The 25,314-nt window shown below is 42.0% G+C and overlaps 2 protein-coding genes across 2 annotated transcripts in view; one reads left to right on the top strand and one right to left on the bottom strand.

The window, feature by feature from the left end:
- Nucleotides 1-2,784: 2,784 nt before the first annotated feature.
- On the top strand, nt 2,785-7,404 carry STBD1 (starch binding domain 1). The gene is made up of 2 exons (XM_060147986.1): nt 2,785-3,124; nt 5,522-7,404. The coding sequence occupies exons 1-2, from the start codon at nt 2,917-2,919 to the stop codon at nt 6,376-6,378; spliced, it is 1,065 nt and encodes a 354-aa protein (XP_060003969.1). The 5' UTR covers nt 2,785-2,916; the 3' UTR covers nt 6,379-7,404.
- Nucleotides 7,405-10,161: 2,757 nt separating this feature from the next.
- The window catches only part of CCDC158 (coiled-coil domain containing 158), an 83,559-nt gene continuing 68,406 nt past the window's right edge, over nt 10,162-25,314 (bottom strand). The window contains exons 18-22 of the mRNA XM_060147214.1: nt 24,632-24,688; nt 21,855-21,922; nt 19,450-19,608; nt 12,505-12,612; nt 10,162-10,238 (exon numbers count right to left, since the gene is read on the bottom strand). Of these exons, the coding sequence (XP_060003197.1) occupies nt 10,162-10,238; nt 12,505-12,612; nt 19,450-19,608; nt 21,855-21,922; nt 24,632-24,688 (469 nt within the window). The remainder of the gene's footprint in view (nt 10,239-12,504; nt 12,613-19,449; nt 19,609-21,854; nt 21,923-24,631; nt 24,689-25,314) is intronic.

Below are 25,314 nucleotides of genomic sequence, written 5' to 3'. Positions count from 1 at the left end.
AAATCCCAGCTTGGTCACTCACCAGCTGTATGACCTTGGGCAGATTACTCCTCTCAGGGATTTAACATGAGATAATCCTCATAAAGCACTTAGTTTAGGGCCAGTATATATTAGGTATTCAATGAACAAAGACAATAAAAAGGCCTATTACATAACAAACTTTGTATTCTGGGGAATACAAAGAATAAACAAACTCTGGCCCTCAAGGGATTTATGATCTAATATGGGGACGAGATAAACGACCAAAATAATTATACCATAAGAGAAAACCTTGTATTTTTCTCTAACAGAGTTACAGTACATAATCAGAGTTCAAAGAAAAGAATGGTATATCAATTTGAGGGCTGGGGGCTAAGAGTGGGATTGGGGGCTAGGGAAAAGTTCATGGAAGGAAGTGGGTTTTGGGAAACGTCTAAACCAATGAGAGAAGGCTCCCGCGGGAGAGTCCCCGTTTGGCTGGAGTTCAGGTGAACGATAAGAGAAAGGCCTGGAGAGCTTGTTGGGGTGTGTCAGGGAGACCTTGAAGGCTAAAATGGGGTTGGATTTAGTCTGGTAGACAGAGGAGATGCCCTACCCCAGGCTGTGCTTTTAGGAGGATTAAATCAGGAGTGGTTGCAGACTGGATCACAGCCAGAGGGGAGGGAGTTGCGGGAGGATGGTAAGGTCTGGACAGGTGAGGTGGGGTGTGAACGGAGGCGCGGTCACTGGGAAAGGCAGGAAGGGAGCGACGCAACCGGCCTGTGATGGAAGGACCCACAGGACTTCCCAAGGCAACTTCTTCCCCTAGCGGCCATTTCCTTCCTACCTGCTCTGCTTTCCTTAAAAGCTCACCTGGGCTTCCCTGGTGGCACAGTGGTTGAGAGTCCGCCTGCCAATGAAGGGGACACGGGTTCGTGCCCCGGTCCGGGAAGATACCACATGCCGCGGAGTGGCTGGGCCCGTGAGCCATGGCCGCTGAGCATGCGCGTCTGGAGCCTGTGCTCTGCGACGGGAGAGGCCGCAACAGTGAGAGGCCCGCGTACCGCAAAAAAAACCAAAACAACAACAACAACAACAAAAAAACTCACCTGGATTTCCTTTCTCTCACTCAGCTGATAGCTAACCTCACTCATGGGCCCCTGTGTATCTCAAAATGTTTCTTTTGTGCCTTCTTTGCTTTTCCACGCCTGTTTCCTCCCCTCCGTTCCTCCGACTCCGCCCCTTCTAATGGTGTTCTTGACTTCCGCCTTCCCGCGGAATCCCCGTCCAGGATTTCGCGTCCTCCTCACATCTTCCTCCAGGTCTCGGCTGGCTCTCTCCTGCCGACGAACTGAACAAACGTGCCCACGTGTCTCTCCGTCTGAAAGAGCTTCCCTTAGGCCTTGTTCTCTTCTCAAGCGACACTTCGATTCCTCTCCTCCCCTTGGCCTCCAAGTTTCTCTGGAGAGGGCTCCCTCCACGTCGGCCTTCTTCACAGCTTTCACCACGTTCACCGCTCAGCCTTCCGAAGCGAGCTCCCATCCCACAAACACTGCAGAGTCACCAAGGACGCCCACTGCTCTCTGTACCTGACTTTGCAAACAAGGCTCGAGCCCGGGGCACGTTGGAACGATTTGTTTTACCAGAGGAGCCATTTTAGTAATCATTCCAGCTGTAGTCTTAGCAGTTGATGTGGGAGCGTGTAGGTCAAGGGAAAGGCTCACCCTGCAGATACAAACATGGGAACCGTTAGCTTGAAGTTGGTGTGTAAAGCCATCAGATCAGCAGAGGAGTGAATTTAGAAAGAAATGTGTATAATTCTTAGTTCCCAGATTGTTGTTGTTGTTTTGTGAGGATCAAATTAAATGCATACATTAAACACCTGGCACGCCGACAGCACTTAACAAAGACGGTTGCAATTTTTTTTTTTTTTTTTTTGCGGTACGCGGACTTCTCACTGTTGTGGCTTCTCCAGTTGCGGAGCACAGGCTCCGGACGCGCAGGCTCAGCGGCCATGGCTCATGGGCCCAGCCACTCCGCGGCATGTGGGATCTTCCCGGGCTGGGGCACGAACCCGCGCCCCCTGCATCGGCAGGCGGACTCTCAACCACTGCGCCACCAGGGAAGCCCGCAATTTTTTATTAATAACCCATCCGGAGGAGCCTGCGTCTGCACAACATGCAGTCCAGTAAGGAGGGCGCGCACTTTGCGACAACCACGCACCCTCAGCAATGACTGGAGGCGGTTAAGGTGATTGGCATTTACAGATGGATGGATCTCAGTCCAATCCTTTCCTTTTACAGGCGGGGAGGCGGAGGCTTGGGGCCGTTAAGCGCAGCTAACTGGTGGAGGAATGGAGCTTCCAACGCGCCGGCTGTATGGGTCTACCCACCCGGCCCGGCTGCCTCTCCCGCCCCGCCTCCGCTCTCGCCGCAACCTCGCGTGTCGCAGATGCACGTCGGCCTCTTCAGCGTCTAAGTGCCAGAAGCTCGGGCCGCACTGCTACTGTTTGTCTGTGGGGAGGAGGCGCCGAGGTGGCCGGCGCTGTCCCAGGCAGGGCTGCACCTGAGCTGCAGCCGGAACAGGAAAAGAAGGCGGCGGGTTTGCGCACGGGAGCCGTGCGCCCTTGGACCCTTCACGCGCGTGGGACGCACTTGGAACCCTGCGCCGGGTGCTCCCCGCCGCCGGCGACTGGCGGGGTCGAGAAGGGAAAATGTTGGAGAAGGAGGGCGCTCGCGTGTCCGCCTTGCCAGAACCAGGGGCTGCAGCCCCGGGGCGGGGAATGGGGCGGGGCTGGGAAAGTTGAGTTTTGGTCGCGGAGGGCTGGGCCCCGCGCGGGAGCGCCCGCCACCGGGGACCGTAAAAGGCTGCAGCGGGCTGGGTAGGTGTGGCTCTGCCTGCGTGACCCGAGCCCCCGTCTCGGTCGCCGTCGTCTCCCGCAGCTGCGGCCTCTCAGTCATGGGCGCCGTCTGGTCCGCCCTGCTGGTCGGAGGGGGTCTGGCCGGAGCGCTTTTCGTTTGGCTGCTGCGGGACACGGGAAAGGAGGGGGATGCGGAGCAGGGGAAGGACGCCTCTCCAGGGGAGGCTGCGGCTCCGGGAGGCGATCAGGGTGGTGGCGGCGGACTGAGCCCTGGACCTTCTAGGCGGGAGCTGGTCACCAAACCAGGTATTCTTCCTTCCTGTGTCTCGAGGGCGTATTTGCCGGGGGGCTCTGAAGTTACCCGCGGGAGGGGGCAGGGGGCGGAAATCCACCTGGAGGTTTCCCGAGGACTAGCTTCTCCTAGCCCGGGCAGGACCCTCCCCGCGGCTCGCGTTTTCCCCGGCTGGTGCGCACGCGCCGGGTGGGGTTCTCGCCCTACACCGAGGCCCTGGGGATGCCCAGGCGGTTTGTCCCAGGTCCGCGCCCCGCTGAGTCGCTGCCTTCGGCGCCCGCCCCTGAGGACCTACCCCTGCTCCTCCGGCGGGGATGGGCTCCTCTGCTTGGCGGAGCTTGGTGCAGTGCGGGCGGCTGCAGCGGCGGCGCCCCTTCCGGGCCTTCGGAAAGGGGTGCTTAGAGTTCGGAGATCCCACGACCCTCTCCAATTTCTGTCCGAGCAGGGACACTGTCTCGGTCCCAATCCCATAGCCTCATGGCCTCCCATCCCTCACCCCACGGAAGAGCTGTGTTTGGGAACACTGGCTCAGCGAGCAGCCTCCCATGTCTGGACGCTTCTGTCGGGGAGGCAAAGTTCAGGTTGGACTCTGGCCCTGAAGGCTTGGGCTGAAGCCCTGAGGCTGCTCGATGGCCGCCCATTTCGGAGCTGTCGGCCCTCCCCCACGCTCACCCGAACAGTGCACGGTTGTCTGAAACCCCAGGGAAGAGACACTTAATTCTGCTCCGACGAGTACAATTGACATCTAGGTTTCCATCTCTATATTTTAGACCCTGTATACTAGGCAAAGTTATGAGCACTGGCAGAGAACCTTACCTTCCAGCGCCCTCCCTTGGCAAGCTGCCCATGCCTGGACTCCAGCCTAGTGGTGAAAATGACATCTGTAAACTAGTGGAGTGGCGTTCATGTGTAGCCACTTGAAAATCTGCCCCTGGGCCTCTCCTGCAGAGAGCTCATTTATCTTCTTTTCCTGAAAGCCTAACTCATGTTTCAGGTCGAAAGATTGGGGATTCAGAGTAATATTTGTTTACGTCTCACTTCCAACACCACCATTAAAAAGAGACAAAATTAAACAAGACCACCCTCTTCCCACCGTCATCTCCCCCAATCCGCATATGCGGATTGTATGGTTTTGGAGAATAAGATCTTGTAGGGCAGCGGTCCCCGACCTTTTTCGCACCAGGGACAGGTTTCGTGGAAGACAATTTTTGCACGGAAGGGGGGGGAGTGGGAGGGTGGTGCAGGCGGTGATGCGACCGATGGGGAGCGGCAGAGGCAGCTTCGCTTGCTCCCCGCCTCTCACCTCCTGCTGTGCCGCGGGGGCCTAACAGGCAGAGGACTGACCTCTACCTACCGGTCTGGGCCGGGGGTTGGGGACCTCAGTTGTAGGGAGCTATTTGGACTATCAATGAGGTGGCCAAGAATGAAACTGAGTCTTGAGGGAGCTTGGATTGTGTAGTCTTAAGAAAAAATATTTTTATTTATTTATTTTGGGCTGTGTTGGGTCTTCATTGCTTCGCGCGGGCTTCCTCTAGTTGCGGCGAGTGGGGGCTACTCTTCACTGCTGTGCGCGGGCTTCTCATTGCGGTGGCTTCTCTTGTTGCAGAGCACCGGCTCAGTAGTTGTGGCGCACGGGTTTAGTTGCTCCGCGGCATGTGGGATCTTCCCGGACCAGGGATCGAATCCGTGTCCCCTGCGTTGGCAGGCAGAGTCTTAACCACTGTGCCACCAGGGAAGTCCCAAGAAAATATATTTTTAAAGTATGCAGTGGGAGGGGATATAAGATGCCTGTGTTTTGTCGAAGAGGTTCCTGATGCACATGGGGTGTGCAAGGCGAATCCAGCCGCCCTCCCCACCCTCATCCCCAACTCCTGCCCAGCCGTGCACTGCTGTCCTTTGTATTCTCCCACAGTGACAGCTGCTGCTGACCTGCCCGCGCCTGTGAGAGCCAATCCCTGACCTGCACGCAGTTCCTGGGAGTACACGTGCACTCATCTGGTTTGCAGGGTAGCCGTGCAGCTCTTCGTCACACAGGCTGGACATTTTTCGAGGATGGCAGCCAAACAACTCGACTTGGTGGCGTGCCAGTACGGCCTGGACCGCAGAGATCCAGGACCATGTCAGGGTCACACTTCTGCCTTTACAGCTTGCCACCTCGTTTACACTCTTGTGCTGGTATACTGACACTCCTGGATGTGTCTTTTATTACTGGATATGCCTGTATATTCTTAGAGCACAGTTGGGAACACACCAGGTAATTAAGTACTTGATTTTAATAGAGGCAAATTTTGTGAACTGCAGATAGATTAGTAGCCAAGTCTTTAAAAACTACAACTATTTCCTCAGCCTGACTGAACGTTTTTCTCACATGGACTGCACGACACTATTACACTTTTCCTTTTGTTTTTTAGAGCATCTTCAAGAAAGCAATGGATGTTTGGTTTCTACGACTAAAGGCCCTGGTGACCTGCAGGAAGCAGCATGGAGACTGCAGAGTCCTTCTGGAGAAGGCAGTAACCGTGACAATTCAAGAGCACATGTTCCCTCTGGACCATTTCCAGACACACAATCTCTAGCTACCTCTGAGACTGGTAACTCTAGAAGTTACTCTGACGTTTCAGGAAACGAAAGCCTTGGATCTCCTATAGGAGAATGGGGATTCCAAAAAGGCCAAGAGAAAACTGCTAAAACAGCTCCATGTGTGGCAGAGAAGCTGCCTTCTAGCAACCTGCTCCTGGACAGAGCGCAAGAAGGAGTGAGCCTCGCACAGTTGGACAGTCGGGCCCGGGCTGACCACGTGGACTGGGAGATGGTGTCCCGGCACGCATCCTGGGGCGATGTTGGTTTGGGTGGCAGTCTTGAGTCTCCAGTGTTAAGCTCTAAGCAGGACTATGACAGAAGCACTCTCGTGGAGGCGAGAGGTCAGGAAGTGGATGTGAAACCAAAAAGGGTAGGAGCAGTGTCTTCAGAGGCTCATCAGGTTAGTGTCAGCTTCCAGGTCCATTATATCACACGCGCTGGTGTGCAATGCCTTGCAGTAACTGGAGACCATGAGAGTCTTGGGAGGTGGAACACTTACATCCCACTCCAGTGTAGCAAGGACGGGCTCTGGTCTCGTTCTGTGCCCCTGCCAGCAGACACAGTGGTGGAATGGAAGTTCGTGGTAGTAGAGAATGGGGAAGTTACCCGTTGGGAAGAATGCAGCAATAGATCCTTAGAGACTGGCCATGAGGATAAAGTGGTTCACAAGTGGTGGGGGATTCACTGATTCAATTTGCAAAGTAGCGAAGAGGCTATAGAACATGGAAGAGGCTAAGGTTGTGGAGCACCCTGGACAATTTAAAATAAAGGAAGTGAAACTCCCAGTCTAGCCATCAGAGTTGTTTCAGATTTGCTAGTGGCTTTTGTCCAATGTGTAGATGATGCTTCCAGTGAGCGTGGACTTTTTTTCCTGTGGCACTGATGGATGGATTTATGCTGGTCCATCATTACTTTAGGGCTTGGTGGTCTTGAGGAGGGCTTGGCTAGACTTCAGATGTGCACTGGTCACGGAGCACAGAAACTAACCAGCTGCAGAGGGTTCAGGCTTGAGCCTTCGGTGATTCTTGAAGCAGGGGAGTAAAACACGCCTTATTCAAAAGGAGATTTTGTACTGGTACAGCTGGAGAAATGCTCCCTTTAATCATACACACTTTATATTTAAAAATCGTTAACATCGTATGGAACTGTGATTAGAAAATATCTGGTCACTAGATGTGATTAGCCAGGATATAAGGTAATGCATTAAGACTTCCCAATGTTTTTTGCTTGATTTTACTTGCCATGTATGGTTTGAGGGTAGCAAGTATGTTTTTGTCTTAATGATCAACGGCTGGTGTACAAACAAGGGGCCTAATCAGAGCCTGTTAGCAGGAGCAGCCCAAGAGGAAAGAACAGGAAGGGGGATAGGGTATAGGCTGAGCAAGGTGGCCTGAATGACACCTCTTAGAGAGCTGGGAGCTACAGGCCCCGCCGGACTGCAGGGTGGGACACGCCCGTCGTTTCCTCACGGGCCTCCTGCAGGACCATCTCTCCCCACGGCCCCTCCTCTCACAGCAGCTCTGGGCTGACAGATGGACTGCCCCATAGCAATCATTTCACCCTCTTCCCTCTCCCTTCATGCTAGTAGGTAACAAAATTATAACAGGAGAGTGATACGGAAGTACATCTTTGCTCTGGGAAGAAATAAACATTTAAACTTTGCCATTATAACTGAAACAAATAATAAAACCTGAGTTTTAACATCTTTATCAAATGTCTGAATTATTTGTATAAATCTTAGTACCATAATAGCTTAGATGTAAAATAAAATACTAATATTGTCTCCACTAATGACACAGAAATAAAGCAAACGTCAAGAGGCACAGAGTCTGTTCTTCTCCCTTTAGAGAAAAAAGTTTTAGAATATTTCTTTTAAAACTTTACCTTTGTTTGGAGGGATATTATACATGCCTGTATTTGAAAATTAATTCTATATTAAAACAACTTTTAATAAGTGTAACATCTATTGGCAAAACAGCGTTTAATCCTGGTTATAGATGGTCTTTGCTGAAAAGAGCCTAAACCCAACTGAAAATAGTGTTAGAAAGTGCTTTAAGAACTGTTTTGGGCTCATAGCACTTTTGTGTTAAATTCACATATATTTTCTACAGACTTCACAGTGAATTTTATATTCTACCAGTGAGGTCTTCAGAGGCATTCACCATTACCGTACAGAATGCCCAAGCATTTCTATTAGGTCAACCTAAAGGGAAAACAATTTACAGTCAAAATCTGTTTAGAGTTCTATCATTAGCCATTTTATCATTACCTGATGAAATAAAAATTTTTCAGTAAAGCCAACTGATTTGAGAGATAACATATAATACTAAACTTTATATTTTTAAAACTTGTTATTTAAAATCGGATGTGCTTAGAGGGAGAAGCATGAGGGCTGTGGTGGTAACTTACGCCCTACTTAGCGTGTCATCTGCACTGGTTACCCTGAGCGCCACCCGCTGTCACAGACCCCAGCGTGTAAGAAGGCTGCAACGACAGCAGCCTACTTCTCCCTCACTAAACAGCAGTGGGTGCTCCTGGCGGGAGGGCAGCTTTCCTTGCAGGTCATCACCCGGGCTCCTGTCCTGTGGCTCCTCCATCCCCTAGGACCTCACTGTCCTCTGTAAGCAGCCTGTGGAAGGGGAAATAAAGTAAGGAAAGACCCCACTAAAACTCTGGGCCAGAAAGCACCACAAACTGCTGTGTCCACGTGTCATTAGTGAGAACTGGGCAGGTAGGTGTTCCCAGGTAGGGGGAGGGGAAGTGGGGTTGGGACACAGTCTCTAGTTGGGCAGTAGTTTCTCAGTGACAGCTGTACTGTGGAACGGGAGTACAGGCTTCTGTGACACTGTTCCTGTTGTCTTTTTTTTTTTTTTTTTTGCGGTACGCGGGCCTCTCCCAGCTGTGGCCTCTCCCGTTGCGGAGCACAGGCTCCGGACGCGCAGGCTCAGCGGCCATGGCTCACGGGCCCAGCCGCTCCGCGGCATGTGGGATCTTCCCGGACCGGGGCACGAACCCGTGTCCCCTGCATCGGCAGGTGGACTCTCAACCACCGCACCACCAGGGAAGTCCTTCCTGTTGTCTTTGGCACAATGTAAACGTTTTTGTATCTGTTCTTCTGCCCTTTTATTTGGTTCACATCCTGTAGTGTCATAAATATATTTGGTCTTTGTTCCTGGCACAGAGCTCCTCAAACCCTGGGAATTTCCTGAGAGATAGGAGTGTCTTGTTATTCATAATGAGGCCCTTTAGATCACGCCTGCGCTTCTGCTAGTGAGGTGACTTAGATGGGGCCCCTAGATAGCCTCGGGCCGGGGCTGGTCACTGGAAAGACCAAGTGATCGGAGGCTTGCAACTTCCAGTGCCACACTCTGATCTCCAGGACGGGGAGCGGGGCTGGAGAAGCAGCTCTATAACGACTCAGATGGTGAGACTTAATGCGCTTCTGGGTTGGCGAACACAAGGTGCCGGGAGCCCTGAGCGGGCATGGAAGCTCCACACCTCCACCCCATACCCTGCTCTGTGCATCTCTTCCATCCGGCGGTTCCTGAGTTACAGCCTTTATAATAAACTGTAATAGTAAGTAAAGCAATTTCCTGAATTCCATGATCACTTCTAGAAAATTATTGAAACTTTAGAGGAGGATGTGGGAACCCCCAATTTACAGCCTGTCAGTCAAAAAGTATAGGTGGCCCAGGACTTGTGACTGGTGTCTGAAGTAGGGGCAGTCTTGTGGGACTGAGCCCTTAAATCTGTAGAATCTGACACCAACCCCAGGTAGTGTCAGAATGGAATTGACTCATAGACACCCAGTTGGTACCCACAGAGAACTGGTTATTGGCGTTGGAAAACACTCCACGTACAAACGCCAGTAATTTATTAAACTCTAATTAAGGCAGACTGAATCCATTCAATCTGCAGAAGTTACCCACTGGCTGAAGAATAACAACCTTTTTCTCTCTTGCTTCCTAGTTATTAATATGTAAAAAGAAAACTTTTCTAAAAGTTTTGATTAGGGGCCACAATGTTTAGTTATGTGATTACATTCACTGATATTGACAGAACAAACAGGGAGTTCAGGGTCACAGAAGGAATCCTGGTCAGTACCTTGGAGTTTGTCCTCCCATTCTGGGCATTATACCCCATCTTTCAATTTCATGTGAAAGAAGCATTTTAAGCTGAAAAAGAAGAAGGCTATTGCCTCAGCACCACTAAAGATAACAAAAAAACACGTGATTATTCCAACACACTGGTATTAGCACAAAATAACACCTATTAGGTACTTTTGCTTCTAGCTAGTACTGCTTTTAAGTTTTACTGAGAGAGCGCTGAAGACTAGTTTATTTCAAAATAGAGTTTACAGGACAGGGTATCTTTTATTAAATTTTCACATAAAAAGAAAAAGGCACTAATTATAAGTAACACCACAATTAATTGGGCATCATCTCTCTGTAAAGAATAGGCAAGCAATGTATCATTTTAGTAACATTTTTTCCTGGTCTTTCACTTTCTGTATCCTCTCTTCTTGATTTCTGATCATTGAAGACATTGCTGAAAATGTTGATAAAGCAAAGTTAGAAAAGCAACATTACTCAGGCTTTAAATTCTATTATGCACGTCTTAAAAGGTCAGCTTGCTACCACAGAATAGATACATCCTGAGCTCAATAAGTTCTCAAAAACTGCAAAGTAGCATATTTTTTAAAAGACTGAAATTATGAAACAGAGCTAAGGGTAAATCTTTGCTCTTTCAGTTGCTTTAAATGAACATGATAGAGAATTCCCTGGTGGTCCAGTGGTTAGGACTCTGCTCTTTCACTGCTGAGGGTATGGGTTCAATCCCTGGTCAGGGAACTAAGATCTCACAAGCTGTGCAGCACAGCCAATAAATAAATGAACATGATAATTATTGTTATAGAAGTAATACATACTAATTGTAAATAATTTGAACACCTCAGAAGGGTACAAAGAGGGGTAAAGGTCATTGATTTTGTTCCCTCAATCTGTTGAACTTCCCCATCCCAGGTCATCACTGTAAACCTGTCAGTGAGTATCTTCACATGTGTACACACACACACACACACACACACACACACACACACAGAGTTTTCTTCTTTACACAAATGGAAATATGTGGTAGAAATTGTTCTGTAGCTTGCTTTTATTCACTTAACAGAACGTCAACCTCTTTCCAGTTCAGCTCATGATTTGTTATGACTGCACAGTATTCCATTGTGTGGATGCCCCATGTTAGTAAATAAATTTTTAAAAGTTGTTTCTTATCTTTGTTTATGAACATGCTATAGGAAATACTTCAGACTTTTGTATGTACAATGTCTCCTTGCAGAATAAATTGCTAGAAGTAGAGTTTCTGGGTAAAAGAATACATGCACTTTAAATTTTGATAAATGTTCCCCAAATTCTCTCCAAAATAGCTATTGCAGAATTTCCAAGACACACTCTACCCAGACAATGTATCCAATAAAAAGTATTTGTCTAAAAAAACTTTTAAGAAGTTTTTTAAACAAATACAACATGTTTTCCATTTGGATTATTACATGGTAGGATGACTCAGATAAAGTCCGAAATATAAGTCAAAGTGTGAATAAAAATGGGGTCAATAAGATAATGCATCTTCCTTAAAAAAGTTATGATAAACTTAAACATTTTCCTTTATGTTTATATATGCAGGCATCTGGAGTTATCATAAAGAAGTTGTTAATTTTCTTTAGTAACAATTTGGAATAACTTTAGTACATTAAAAAATGTGCATTTTGGAGCTAGAAATTGCAGAGGTCAAGTCCCAGCTCTATTACTCATTGTGTGACTTAAAACTTACTGACTGATTGTGATCTTCAGCTTCCTCATCACCAAATGACATAATATTAGCACCCACCTCCCAGTTGTGAAGCTAATTAGTAAGACACTGAGTACAGGGCCTGGCACATAGCTGGTAAGTGCTCAATAAATCCTAATAACAACAATTATTATTAATAAGGTTAAATTTATTTTAAAAGGATTTATTCTTAGAAAATTATTTATTATCCTCCATCTAGCAACTTATATTCTCTAGAGATGGAAGATGAAATGAGAATAACATGTATCCTCCAAAATTAATTTCTTTCTGACAAAGGCTCCTGGATTCATGTCAGCAAATCATAAAACATGACAGCCTCCCAAATCCATGGGAACATCCACTAAGAATTTATGCCCCAAAAGTTGTCTATCATCTGCAGAGTACAACAGTTTCTCATTTGGAGAGCTTCAGAATATATTTTTTAAATTTAATTTTTTTTTCATTTTTTATTATTTATTTATTTTTGCTTCAGTATATTTATATGCAGTTTATCTTTTTATTGAGTGATTCATGGGGTGGCACAGTCTCCTATACCCATGCTAATTTAAATCCTCTATAAGGCTAAATACTGTTGTTTTGTTTTCTGGCTATTAACTGCAAACTTATCTTGGCTACTGCCATACAAATTCTCATTTACAGACCTAACAGGGACAAGAAAGACAGTGTATGGGAAAGTCTCATGTGAAATCAGCCGCTCAAAACATGTGTTCTATTGAGGGCTAGTCAGCCATATTATCATCCCTATTAGATGAAAGAGGAGAGCAGGGCTAAAGTGACCTGCCCAAGGTCACACTATTAATCCAGGCATTAGGCATGGTTAAGACACTCATATTTTGACTAAGGTTTCTGAATTTCTTGTTCAAGATCCTTTTCAGTGGGACTACAGATAAGAGGCTTAACCTGAAGGGAAGGTGAGTATTCTTTTGAACAAGGAAGATCTCTCCAAAAATGTACACTGTACCTTCATTCTTCATCTGTAAATCTTCTACCAGATTCTGCAAGCTTTCCAGTCTGTTCTGAAGCTTCCTGCATGTTTTTCCAGTTGTTTCTATTGGCTGAGACTGTGAAGCTATTAGAAAATTGCTTAGATGTGGTATTAAAAATCTATTCAGTATTTCATCTTAGATATCTTTCTCTTACAGGTTAAACAATCTTTCCTTTAAAATAATGAAAAATTTAAAACACTATTTGAAAATAAAGAAATGTTTTATCTAATACTGCAATACTAGCTTATCTGATTTTGTTTCAAACCAATCTGATTTACTATATTTTAACTAGGTAGCATTAAATGTGATGAGTGTGAAGAACACTTCAAGTTTAATGATACATTCTGCATTATAAATGACAACTTTTCATACCAAAGCTGAGTGGTTCCAGTAACTTAGAGTTTGGAAGCACAAGATTTAATACTGATGCTGGCAACAGCTTTGAGTGTGTGTGAGGCCAAGTGCCCATTTCAGTTCTTGACACCTGAATGAGGATAGTATTAAATGATGGGAGAGGGGAGTACAGATGCTGACATGGCCACAGTGAACCTAGAGTAAATGTGGCAGTAGCAACTGAGGAGAGGCTAGAAGCATTCGAGCTATTCTCTAATAAGTACGCTAAGTTTTGTCAACCTCTAAAAAATACTGGTTGTCAATCACAAGATTTTAATTTTGAGCTTAGCCTCTGACTTGCTGTATAACTTTGAAAATACTTTTGATGGCTCATTTTCCTACCAAAAGACTCTTTCACTTCAAGATATTAAATTTTAAAGGCAATCATCTAGGAGTTATTTTGGTTCAAGAGAATAAAAAATAATTTCTCATTGAGAAATTTTTAACGTAACACAAAACATATGAAGTTTGATGAGTATCTGACAACAGGGTAAAAAAAGAAAATGCCACGCTATTATGTAACCACAAATTAATAATGGGGTGACCAACAGCACTGTTCTACTCTTGCAATAATCACTGCTGTAATAATGAAGTAATTTGCTACTCTAAATTTTTTTTAAATATTAAAGAATAACTTAGAAGCATAAGAGATGAAGGAGGACACAAATGCAGAAAAAGATGGTAAAACAGAAACTGTACTAAAATCTGTGATTAGGTCCCGATTTCTTTTTTTTTAGGATCTAAAAATATGTTAGGCATAGAATTTCAAAAGACCAGGAACTGACTTAACAATGATGCAACAACTTGCCTAACTTATCCCTTATCAAAGAGAATGATACCACAGAGCACTGGAGCCATTTGAATCACTGTCATATATGATGAAAAACATTTCAATTTCAATTCAACATATACATATTTAATGTCCACTTATTTATCAGGCTCTTATTCTAAATCAAATCATTTCCCCATCTGTCTTAGTGAATAACAAATGAACTTAAAATTTTAAAAATGAGAACATTTTGGTAAGTTTGTATGATAGACACTTGCACTTACGAAGGCAGAGACTGAAGAGAATGTAAATAATTTTAGAGAATGTAAATAAGAAAGAAAAGTCAGACACATCAGAAACAAGAACTAGAATCCTGCAGCCTGTGGAATGAAAACCACATTTGTGGAAAGATAGACAAAATGAAAAGGCAGAGGACTATGACCAGATGAAGGAACAAGGTAAAACAACTAAATGAGGTGGAGATAGGCAATCTTTCAGAAAAATAATTCAGAATAATGATAGAGAAGATGATCCAGGACGTCGGAAAAAGAACGGAGACAAAGATCGAGAAGACGCAAGAAATGTTCAACAAAGACCTAGAAGCATTAAAGAACAAACAAACAGAGATGAACAATAAAATAACTGAAATGAAAAATACACAAGAAGGAATCAATAGCAGAATAACTGAGGCAGAAGAATGGATAAGTGACCTGGAAAACAGAATGGTGGAATTCACTGCCGTGAAACAGAAAAAAGAATGAAAAGAAATGAAGACAGACTAAGAGACCTCTGGGACAACATTAAACACACCAAAATTTGCATTATAGGGGTCCTGGAAGGAGAAGAGAGAGAGAAAGGACCCGAGAAAATATCTGAAGAGATTATAGTCGAAAACTTCCCTAACATGGGAAAGGAAATAGCCACCCAAGTCCAGGAAGCGCAGAGTCCCAGGCAGGATAAACCCAAGGAAACATGCCAAGACACGTAGTAATCAAACTATCAAAAATTAAAGAAAAATTATTCAGAGCAACAAGGGAAAAACAACAAATAACATACAAGGTAACTCCCATAAAGTTAACAGCTGATTTCTCAGCAGAAACTCTACAAGCCAGAAGGGAGCAGCATGATATACTTAAAGTGATGAAAGGGAGGAAACTACAACCAAGATTACTCTACCCAGCAAGGATCTCATTCAGATTCAATGGAGAAATCAAAAGTTTTACAAACAAACAAAAGCTAAGAGAATTCAGCACCACCAAACCAGCTTTACACAAATGTTAAAAAACTTCTCTAAATGGGAAACAAAGAGAAGAAAAGGACCTACAAAAACAAACCCAAAACAATTAAGAAAATGGTCATAGGAACATACATATTGATAATTACCTTAAATGTGAATGGATTAAATGCTCCAACCAAAGGACACAGGCTTGCTGAATGGATACAAAAACAAGACCCATATATATGCTCTACAAGAGACCCACTTCAGACCTCGGGACACATACAGACTGAAAGTGAGGGGACAGAAAAAGATATTCCATGCAAATGGAAATCAAAAGAAAGTTGGAGTAGCAATACTCATATCAGGTAAAATTGACTCTAAAATAAAGGAGGTTACAAGAGACAAGGAAGGACACTACATAATGATCAAGGGATCAATCCAAGAAGAAGATATAACAATTATAAATATATATGCACCCAAAATAGGAGCACCTCAATACATAAGGCAACTGCTAACAGCTATAAAAGAGGAAATCGACAGTAACACAATAATAGTGGGGGACATTAACACCTCACTTACACCAATGGACAGATCATCCAAAATGAAAATAAATAAGGAAACAGAAGCTTTAAATGATACAATAGACCACATAGATTTAATTGATATTTATAGGACATTCCATCACAAAACAGCAGATTACACTTTCTTCTCAAGTGCTCATGGAACATTCTCCAGGATAGATCACATCTTGGGTCACAAATCAAGCCTTGGTAAATTTAAGAAAATTGAAATCGTATCAAGCATCTTTTCTAACCACAACACTATGAGATTAGAAATAAATTACAGGGGAAAAAACGTAAAAAACACAAACACATGGAGGCTAAACAATACATTACTAAATAACCAAGAGATCACTGAAGAAATCAAAGAGGAAATAAAAAAATACCTAGAGACAAATGACAACGAAAACACGACGATCCAAAACCTATGGGATGCAGCAAAGGCAGTTCTAAGAGGGAAGTTTATAGAAATACTACCTCAAGAAACAAGAAAAATCTCAAATAAACAATCTAACCTTACACCTAAAGGAACTAGAGAAAGAAGAACAAACAAAACCAAAAGTTAGTGGAAGGAAAGAAATCATAAAGATCAGAGCAGAAATAAATGAAACAGAAACAAAGAAAATAGCAAAGATCAATAAAACTAAAAGCTGGTTCTTTGAGAAGATAAACAAAATTGATAAACCATGAGCCAGACTCATCAAGAAAAAGAGGGAGAGGACTCAAATCAATAAAATTAGAAATGAAAAAGGAGAAGTTACAACAGACACCGCAGAAATACAAAGCATCCTAAGACACTACTACAAGCAACTCTATGCCAATAAAATGGACAACCTGGAAGAAATGGACAAATTCTTAGAAAGGTATAACCTTCCAAGACTGAACCAGGAAGAAATAGAAAATATGAACAGCCCAATCACAAGTAATGAAATTGAAACACTGATTAAAAATCTTCCAACAAACAGAAGTCCAGGACCAGACGGCTTCACAGGGGAATCCTATCAAACATTTAGAGAAGAGCTAACACCCATCCTTCTAAAACTCTTCCAAAAAATTGTAGAGGGAGGAACACTCCCAAACTCATTCTATGAGGCCACCATCACCCTGATACCAAAACCAGGCAAAGATACTACAAAAAAAGAAAATTAGAGACCAATATCACTCATGGATATAGATGCAAAAATCCTCAACAAAATACTAGCAAACAGAATCCAACAACACATTAAAAGGATCATACACTATGATTAAGTGGGATTTATCCCAGGGATGCAAGGATTCTTCAATATATGCAAATCAATCAATGTGATAAACCATATTAACAAATTGAAGAATAAATCTGTATGATCATCTCAATAGATGCAGAAAAAGTTTTTGACAAAAGTCAATACTCATTTATGATAAAAACTCTCCAGAAAGTGGGCACAGAGGGAACCCACCTCAACATAATAAAGGCCATATATGACAACCCACAGCAAACATCATTCTCAGTGCTGAAAAACTGAAAGCATTTCCTCTAAGATCAGGAACAAGACAAGGATGTCCACGCTTGCCACTCTTATTCAACATAGTTTTGGAAGTCCTAGGCAGTCCGAGAAGAAAAAGATATAAAAGGAATCCAAATTGGAAAAGAAGAAGGAAGACTATCACTGTTTGCAGATGACACGATATGATACATAGAAAATCCTAAAGATACCACCAGTAAACTACTAGAGCTAATCAATGAATTTGGTAAAGTTGCAGGATAAAAAATTAATGCACAGAAATATCTTGCATTCCTATACACTAAAAATGAAAGATCAGAAAGAGAAATTAAGGAGATAATCCCATTCCCCATGGCAACAAAAAGAATAAAATACCTAGGGATAAGCCTACCTAAGGAGGGTAAAGACCTGCACTCAGAAAACTATAAGACACTGATGAAAGAAATCAAAGATGACACAAACAGGTGGAGAGATATACCATGCTCTTGGATTGGAAGAATCAATATTGTGAAAATGACTATACTTCCCAAAGCCATCTACAGATTCAATGCCATCCCTATCAAATTACCAATGGCATTGTTTACAGAACTAGAACAAAAAATCTCAAAATTTGTATGGAGACACAAAAGACCCCAAATAGCCAAAGCAATCTTGAGGGAAAAAAACAGAGCAGGAGGAATCAGACTCCCTGACTCCCTGATACTATACTACAAAGCTACAGTCATCAAGACACGGTACTGGCATAAAAACAGAAATATAGATTAGTGGAACAGGATAGAAAGCCCAGAGATAAAGCCATGCACCTATGGTCAACTAATCTATGACAAAGGAGGCAAGGATATATAAGGGAGAAAACACAGTCTCCTCAATAAGTGGTGCTGGGAAAACTGGACAACTACATGTAAAAGAATGTAATTAGAATACTCCCTAACACCATACACAAAAATAAACTCAAAAAGGATTAGAGACCTAAATGTCAGACCAGACACTATAAAACTCTTAGAGGAAAACATAGGAAGAACACTCTTTGACATATATCACAGCAAGATCTTTTTTGATCCACCTCCTAGAGCAATGGACATAAAAACAATAATAAACAAATTGGATCTAATGAAACATTAAAGCTTTTGCACAGCAAAGGAAACTATAAACAAGATGAAAAGACAACCCTCAGAATGGGAGAAAATATTTGCAAGCAAAGCAACTGACAAGGGATAAATCTCCAAAATATATAAACAGCTCATGCAGCTCAATATTAAAAAAACAAACAACCCAATCAAAAAATGGGCAGAAGACCTAAACAGACATTTCTCCAAAGAAGACATACAGATGGCCAAGAGGCACATGAAAAGCTGCTCGACATCACTAATTAGTAGAGAAATGCAAATCAAAACTACAATGAGGTATCACCTCATTGTAGAATGGGCATCATCAGAAAATCTGCAAACAACAAATGCTGGAGAGGGTGTGGAGAAAAGGGAACCCTCTTACACTGTTGGTGGGAATGTAAATTGATAAAGCCACTATAGAGAACAGTATGGAGGGTCCTTAAAACACTAAAACTGGAACTACCATATGATCCAGCAGTCCCATTCCTGGGCATATACCCTGCGAAAACCATAATTCAAAAAGAGTCATGTACCACAATGTTCATTGCAGCTCTATTTACAAGAGCCAGGATATGGAAGCAACCAAAGTGTCCATTGACAGGTGAATGGATAAAGAAGATGTGGTACATATATACAATGGAATATTACTCAGCCATAAAAGGAAAAAAAATTGAGTTATTTATAGTGAGGTGGATGGACTTAGAGTCTGTCATACAAAGTGAAGTAAGTCAGATAGAGAAAAACAAATATCGTATATTAACACATATATGTGGAATCTAGAAAAATGTTACAGATGAACCAGTTTGCAAAGCAGAAATAGAGACAGAGATGTAGAGAACAAACGTATGGACACCAAGGGGGGAAAGGTGGGTGGGGGTGGGATGAATTGGAAGATTGGGATTGACATATACTAGTATGTATAAAATAGATAACTAATAAGAACCTGGTGTATAAAATTTCCTCTAAACTGAAAAAAAAAAAGAAAGAAAAGTCATTCTCAGCATTTAAAAGAAGACTCAAAATCTTATAATAAAATAGAGAAAAAGGTCATTATTCATGTCAGAGAAAGAAACAGATAATATTTACCTATAATATCTATGTATATTTACTAAGGGGTGTGTGTGTATGTGGTATACAGTAACTATTCTATTTAAATAAGACTCAATAAATAAACAAATAAAGAAGACCCACTTAAGCACACACCCACCACACAGCATCAGAGTGTACATATAAGAACACCATGTGAACCTTTATTAATTCCAATTAATATAATTATATAATTAATTATATAAATAATATAAAAATATAATTAATATATTTCCAGTGAACTTTTAAGTCACTGGAGTAGGAAATCAATTAATCTCATCAGTTATATCAGGTTATTCTTACCTTTAACAGAATCAGGTGAATGAACAGGCTTGGTGGATCTATATTGTGGTGTGGAACCTATAGAATCTTCAGCCGAACTAGTTAGGGATGAGTGAATTGGAGACTTCTTAGGAGAAGAATGGAATGAATGAGAAGCTGAATTTTTCACAGATGGACTTCCTAAAATTTTACAAGAACAAAAACAAAAGGACAGAATTACTTAAAATAATATGCTGCATCTCTCAAAAAAATCAAACTCTCATGAGACTATGTTCCCAATCATGGGGCTGGGGTGTGTTCTGATAAAACCCCAAGGCTTTGGGTTGGAACAGAAAAGGGCTACATCATAGGAATAAGGAACTGGACCTGCCCTTGGGGATCCTGAGGTCCATCTTCAAATCATCTTAATTCCTGATTGGATTAAATTGATCTGGGATTGCTGCTGTCCTTGGCTGTGTACCAGAAGCAAGCATGAATGCTCTCTGGAGGAAGGTGATCATATTCTAAGTCTGAAACCATCTGTACAATTTTTCACATATGTCTGTCATACAATAAAAATAACCAGGCATATGAGCAGACAAAATAACATGGCAGAAAAGCAAGAGAAAAAAAATACAGGTAATAGATATAGACCCACAAGGTCTGGATAATGGAGGCGCAGACTACCACATATTCAACAGCATTACTCCAAACCCCAAACAAGTTCTTCTTATATAAAGAAAATCATACCTAGGTATATCAATAAATACTGCAAAAAACAAACAAATAAACAAAAAACCCAGAAAAAACCCAAAGACAAAAACAGTCTTAAAGCTGCCAGAAGGACAAAAATGGCAGATTACATTTAAATGAGCAACATTTAAATTTAGAGCTGACTTCTTAGTAGAGACACTGGAAGCCAGAAAACAGTGGAATATTTTCAAAGTGAAGGAAAAATGTTAACCTAGATTCTATATTCAGCAAAAATGTTCCTCAAAAATGGGGACAAAATAAAGACAAGTTCAGGAAAACAGAAACTGGGAGAATACATTAAAGGGAACATTAATGGCATAAGTAAAATGATAGCAGATAGAAAGTAAAGTGTGAATATGTGGGTGTATCTAAATGAATTTTAACTGTACAACACACTGCAAATGATCCATTATGGTATTTACCTTTACCTTTACATGTGACAACAACTGTATGACAGTTGGAAGGAAAGTGAATGCAGTTAACATGTTCTCAGGTACTCACAAATTATGAGAAAAGGTAAAGGCACTCACATATTAATCTAATAAAACAAGGATATATGTTGTATTCTCTTGGGTAAACATTGAAACAACAGTATAAACATATAAGTGAAGTAAAACCTGAAGGAATTAATTGTTCAATTTCAAATAAATGCTCTTTTCTTCAAAATATTAGTTCTTAAAGATTTCTCACAAGTTAAAGGTTTAGAAATTAAAATTTGCAATTATTTTATTTAAGAATATTATGTTTTTATTTTAGGTATACATAGATACTCTTCTACAAAAGACAAGAAAATATGGAAACTTACCTTCTTCTATCTATTTCACCTCACACCTCGATTTTCCCTATTTACATTATTACTGTCCAGATTTATAGCTACAGTTTGTTGAATAACCATCATTTTCACAGTATCATTCTTTCCCATTTACTTTGTTCTCTTCCATAAGAAGGCTGATAATGTGTCTGCTTATTTGCCTTCGCCTTCCAAATCTAACATATTCTGTATCATTATCTTTCATGTTTCTTAGGTTTAAAAATTCCTTTTCCGTAATTTTCTCCTGGGGTCCATCATGTCCCTGACTATGATTTCAGTCATGCATATCCTAATTTTTATTTTTCTAAGGCTTTCCTCTGTAATGTTATTATTTTTTCTTTTCCATATCTAGCCCAGGTTGTGCCATTGTGTTTTTCAACAGATTCTGTTATTTTCAATCTCCTCCTTGATCTCCTTGTTTTATAGAGAACATTTTGTCTTTGGAAAGTATATAGAGAACCATCTGTCTCATTTCTTTTTCTTTTCATCCATTCAGTAATTATTTATTGAGGACCTGCTATGTGCCAGGAAAGTTCTAGGTACTGGATATATCAGGGAACCAAACAACTAAAGACATATGCCCTTGTGCAGCTTTTGTCTAGCAGGAGGTGACACACAATCAACAACATAAATTAGTAAGTTACATAGTATAAAAAAATGCTAAGTGTAATTTAAAAAAAGAAAAAGATAAGGGGGACTGGGATTGTGGGAGGGTTATAATTTTTACATAAGGTGCTGAGAGTAGGTCTCACTGGGAAAGTGACATCTGAGCAAAGGCTTTAAAGGTGGTGAGGAGACTAGCAGTGTGGAGGGAAGCATTGAAAGGGGAGCCACTGCAGGGTTTTAAGCAGGCTCCATTTCTGTGCTTTCATTAAAAACTCACCTGCAGATGGGAATGTGAAGCAACTAGGTGGATCTTCCAACTCTCCTGTGTGTAATATGACTGGCTCTCTGGAAGCATAAGAATGGTCATGCAAACATTCCATTTCAAAACTCAGTGTTAAGATTTATTGACAGAAACAAGCTAATGAAGGCAAAAGTGATGGCTTAAAATATAAGCCCAGGGCTTCCCTGGTGGCGCAGTGGTTGAGAGTCCGCCTGCCGATGCAGGGGACACGGGTTCGTGCCCCGGTCCGGGAAGATCCCACATGCCGCAGAGCGGCTGCGCCCGTGAGCCATGGCCGCTGGGCCTGCGCGTCCGGAGCCTGTGCTCCGCAACGGGAGATGCCACGACAGTGAGAGGCCTGCGTATCGGGAAAAAAAAAAAAAAAAAAAAAAAGCCCAAGATGGCAGCCATAACCCAAACCTGCAGAAGTCCTAAAATACCCTATGAGGGAGATCCAAAGTTGCATCACCTCTATGTATTCAGTGCCCATGAACATTTTGCAGAATGAAAAGGTAATAATATATAATCTTGGTTAGAAAATTCATTTTTGTGTAATAATAGCTATAAAACCCAATGTTTCTCTCATGGATTCTAAGAGATGCAATCTTAATGACTCACTTAAAAATTAAAAAACCAAAGGAAAAAAATACCTCTCTTAGCAATAAGTATCGCTTTACAAAACTATCAGACCTATTTAAATTAGTAACTTGAACTAAACTACATAGTTCTCTGTAGGATGGGTACCAGTTTGATAATATTATGACAGCAGCTCTAAAGGTGGTGCCCTTGCAAAGGGGGTTTGTGAGGTCAACACTATTTTTATTATAATACTAAGGTATTATTTTCTTTTTAACTCTCAGTCTCAAACAAGTGTATAGTGGAGTTTCCCAGAGGCTCCATGATATCTGATATCACAGCAGATAAATGCAGAGGCAGATATGAGAATACAGCTATCTTTTATTAAGCCATGCATTAAATTGATGATTTAATGATTTTTAACGATTAAGTCTTAATGACTTTTGAAAAACAGTTATTTTTCATAATAAAATATGTTATTATGGTAATATATAATGTACTTTGTTACTTTTAAGTGAATAAGTATCAAAATGTTTTAATTTTTTAATGCTTAAAATTAAATTTTATTTTCCAATACTAAAAATGGAAATGGCCTATATAAACAAACACTCTTTGGAATCCTCATTGATATTTGTGAGTGCAAAGGGATCCTGAGACCAAAAAGTTTGAGAATATTAGGAGAAAAGCCTTGGGAAGGAAGGTCATGGCTATATTGTGGCTAGTTTTAATTATCAGGGCAAGCAGTTTGTTCTTGCTGCAGTAGGCAATGGGGAGCCTTTGAAGGTTTGGGGGCTGGGAACATAGTCTGAGGTGTACTTCAGGCGATCAATGTGAAATTGATGCACAGAAGTGACTGGAACTTGCAAGAGATCGGAGATTTAAAACATCCACACGAAACACTGTAGAGCCCACCACAATGGTACACGCGAATGGTAAAATGGCCTAAAAAGTAGGATGTGGTAGGATGAACGATGGCTGACAAATATATCTGTGTCCAAATGCCAAGAACCTACGAATGTTACCTTATATGGCACAAGAGGCTTCGCAGATGTGATTATGTCAAGGATCTTGAGATGGGGAGATTATCCTGGATTATGTGGAGATATACCTACATTATCTAAATGCCATCACACGTCTCTGTACAAACAGGAAGGCAGGGGGACATTTCACACAGAAGAGAGAAGGTGATGTGACAATCTCAGCAGAAAGACTGGAGGATGCTATGTCATAGGGTGTGAAGATGGAGAAAGGAGCCCCAAGGCAAAGAGTGCAAAGAATGAGGCTCTAGAGGCCCAGAGCTCTGAAAAAGAAAGGTGAGGAAATGGATTAATCCCAAGGGCTTCTGCAAGGAGTGCAGCCCTGCCATCATCTTGATTGTTCAGGTACTCAGAGGCAGAACACAGGAGCAGTTACAAGCCTGGGCTCAGGAACCAGCTAGACCTGAGTTCAAGTCTGGATCCTCTATTTACAAGCTGTATGACTTGGCAAATTGCTTGGCAAGCTGAGTCTCCATTTCTAACCTATATACAGGGATAATAATGCCTATATCATAGATTCGATTAGACAGACTAAATGAGATGAGTCTAAAACACCCATATAATAGTAAAAATAAAAATATGCAGTAGATAGCTGCAGATATTATTAACAGGAACGATGTAATGTTACACACTCAGGTGAGAAGAAAATCAAAGCTTGTTTCTTTTAGGCTATGAGAAAGCTGTATTTAGAAAGATTCAAGTCCACTGAATATTGATCAAACAGCAGGGACAGTAAGAAAGTATCTGTCTTAATTCATTCACTAAACAAATATTTCCTGAACAGCTACTATATGACAGGCAATATGCTTGGTGCCGAAGATACAGTAATGAATAACCCTTTCTTTGCCTAAATGGAATTTAAACACTAGAATTCATTTTCATATTCTTATGATATAAAGAGGGCTCTGATATCTCTATTTTTATAAGTGGTAAAAATAGAAAAGATAAAAGCTTTTTTCCAGGCAGTCAGTCAATAAATAGACCCTATGACTATAAGCAACTTGAGGACAGAGCCCATATCTGTCTTCCTCACTGTTACATCCTAAGGGCCTAGCACAGCGTGTGGCACATCATGGGCAGTTAACAGTCTTCTGAATTAATGAATGAACAGTAGTAAAGGGGACATTTTGTAAGTCAGGGGCTGGAGAGAGAGTTTCTTACCTGTGAAGAGTTTCACTTGATTCGCTGCCTTCAGTGCATTCCCTTGAGTTGTTGCTTCTGTTGGCAGAGGTTGGGAGAAGTTAAAGACTACGTGACGTAATTTTAACTTAGTGATCAAACAAAATTGTTCCTCTGGATACTGCTTTTAGACAAATGCGGATTCAAAAGAGTGAGACTGGGGCGCCGGCTCTTCCCAGTGGAGAGAACAGCATGGAGAAAAGCTTGAAGACAGAAGGAAATGAACCCCTTTTGGGAATCAGGAGTAGTCTGTCTTGGTTAGAGCACAATACAGGAGGAAAGCAGGGTGGTGACGAGTTAGGGAGATTCTTCAGTGTCAGCCTGAGAACCATGTATTGAATGCAGCGGATCTGCAGGCAATGGCTTCTGTGTCTGACATGAGTAACAAATTAATATTAGCTTTTTTTCCTTTTTGGCTAAAGTCAGTTCTCAGAAGTTGTCTTTGTTTAGGGGTTATGGAATTCATTTCTTTATGCTCCTTTTATGATTTCATTTAAACATTCAGCAATTCAATTATTAATAAAAACTAGAACTGTTTTCAGTAAGGTTCTTATAATCCTATATTGAGGTTGTTGTAACTTCCTTTCAGACTACCTTTCCCTCAAAAGTTATGTAAGCTATTGTAAATACATGTAAATGTAGAAAAAGTATTCTGATTGTGGAAT

This window comes from Lagenorhynchus albirostris, chromosome 4 (genome assembly GCF_949774975.1).
Source record: "Lagenorhynchus albirostris chromosome 4, mLagAlb1.1, whole genome shotgun sequence".
In the NCBI taxonomy this organism is placed as follows: Eukaryota; Metazoa; Chordata; class Mammalia; order Artiodactyla; family Delphinidae; genus Lagenorhynchus; species Lagenorhynchus albirostris.
The sequence above is the reverse complement of the archived record's forward strand: the minus strand, read 5'-3'. Positions and strand labels throughout refer to the sequence as shown.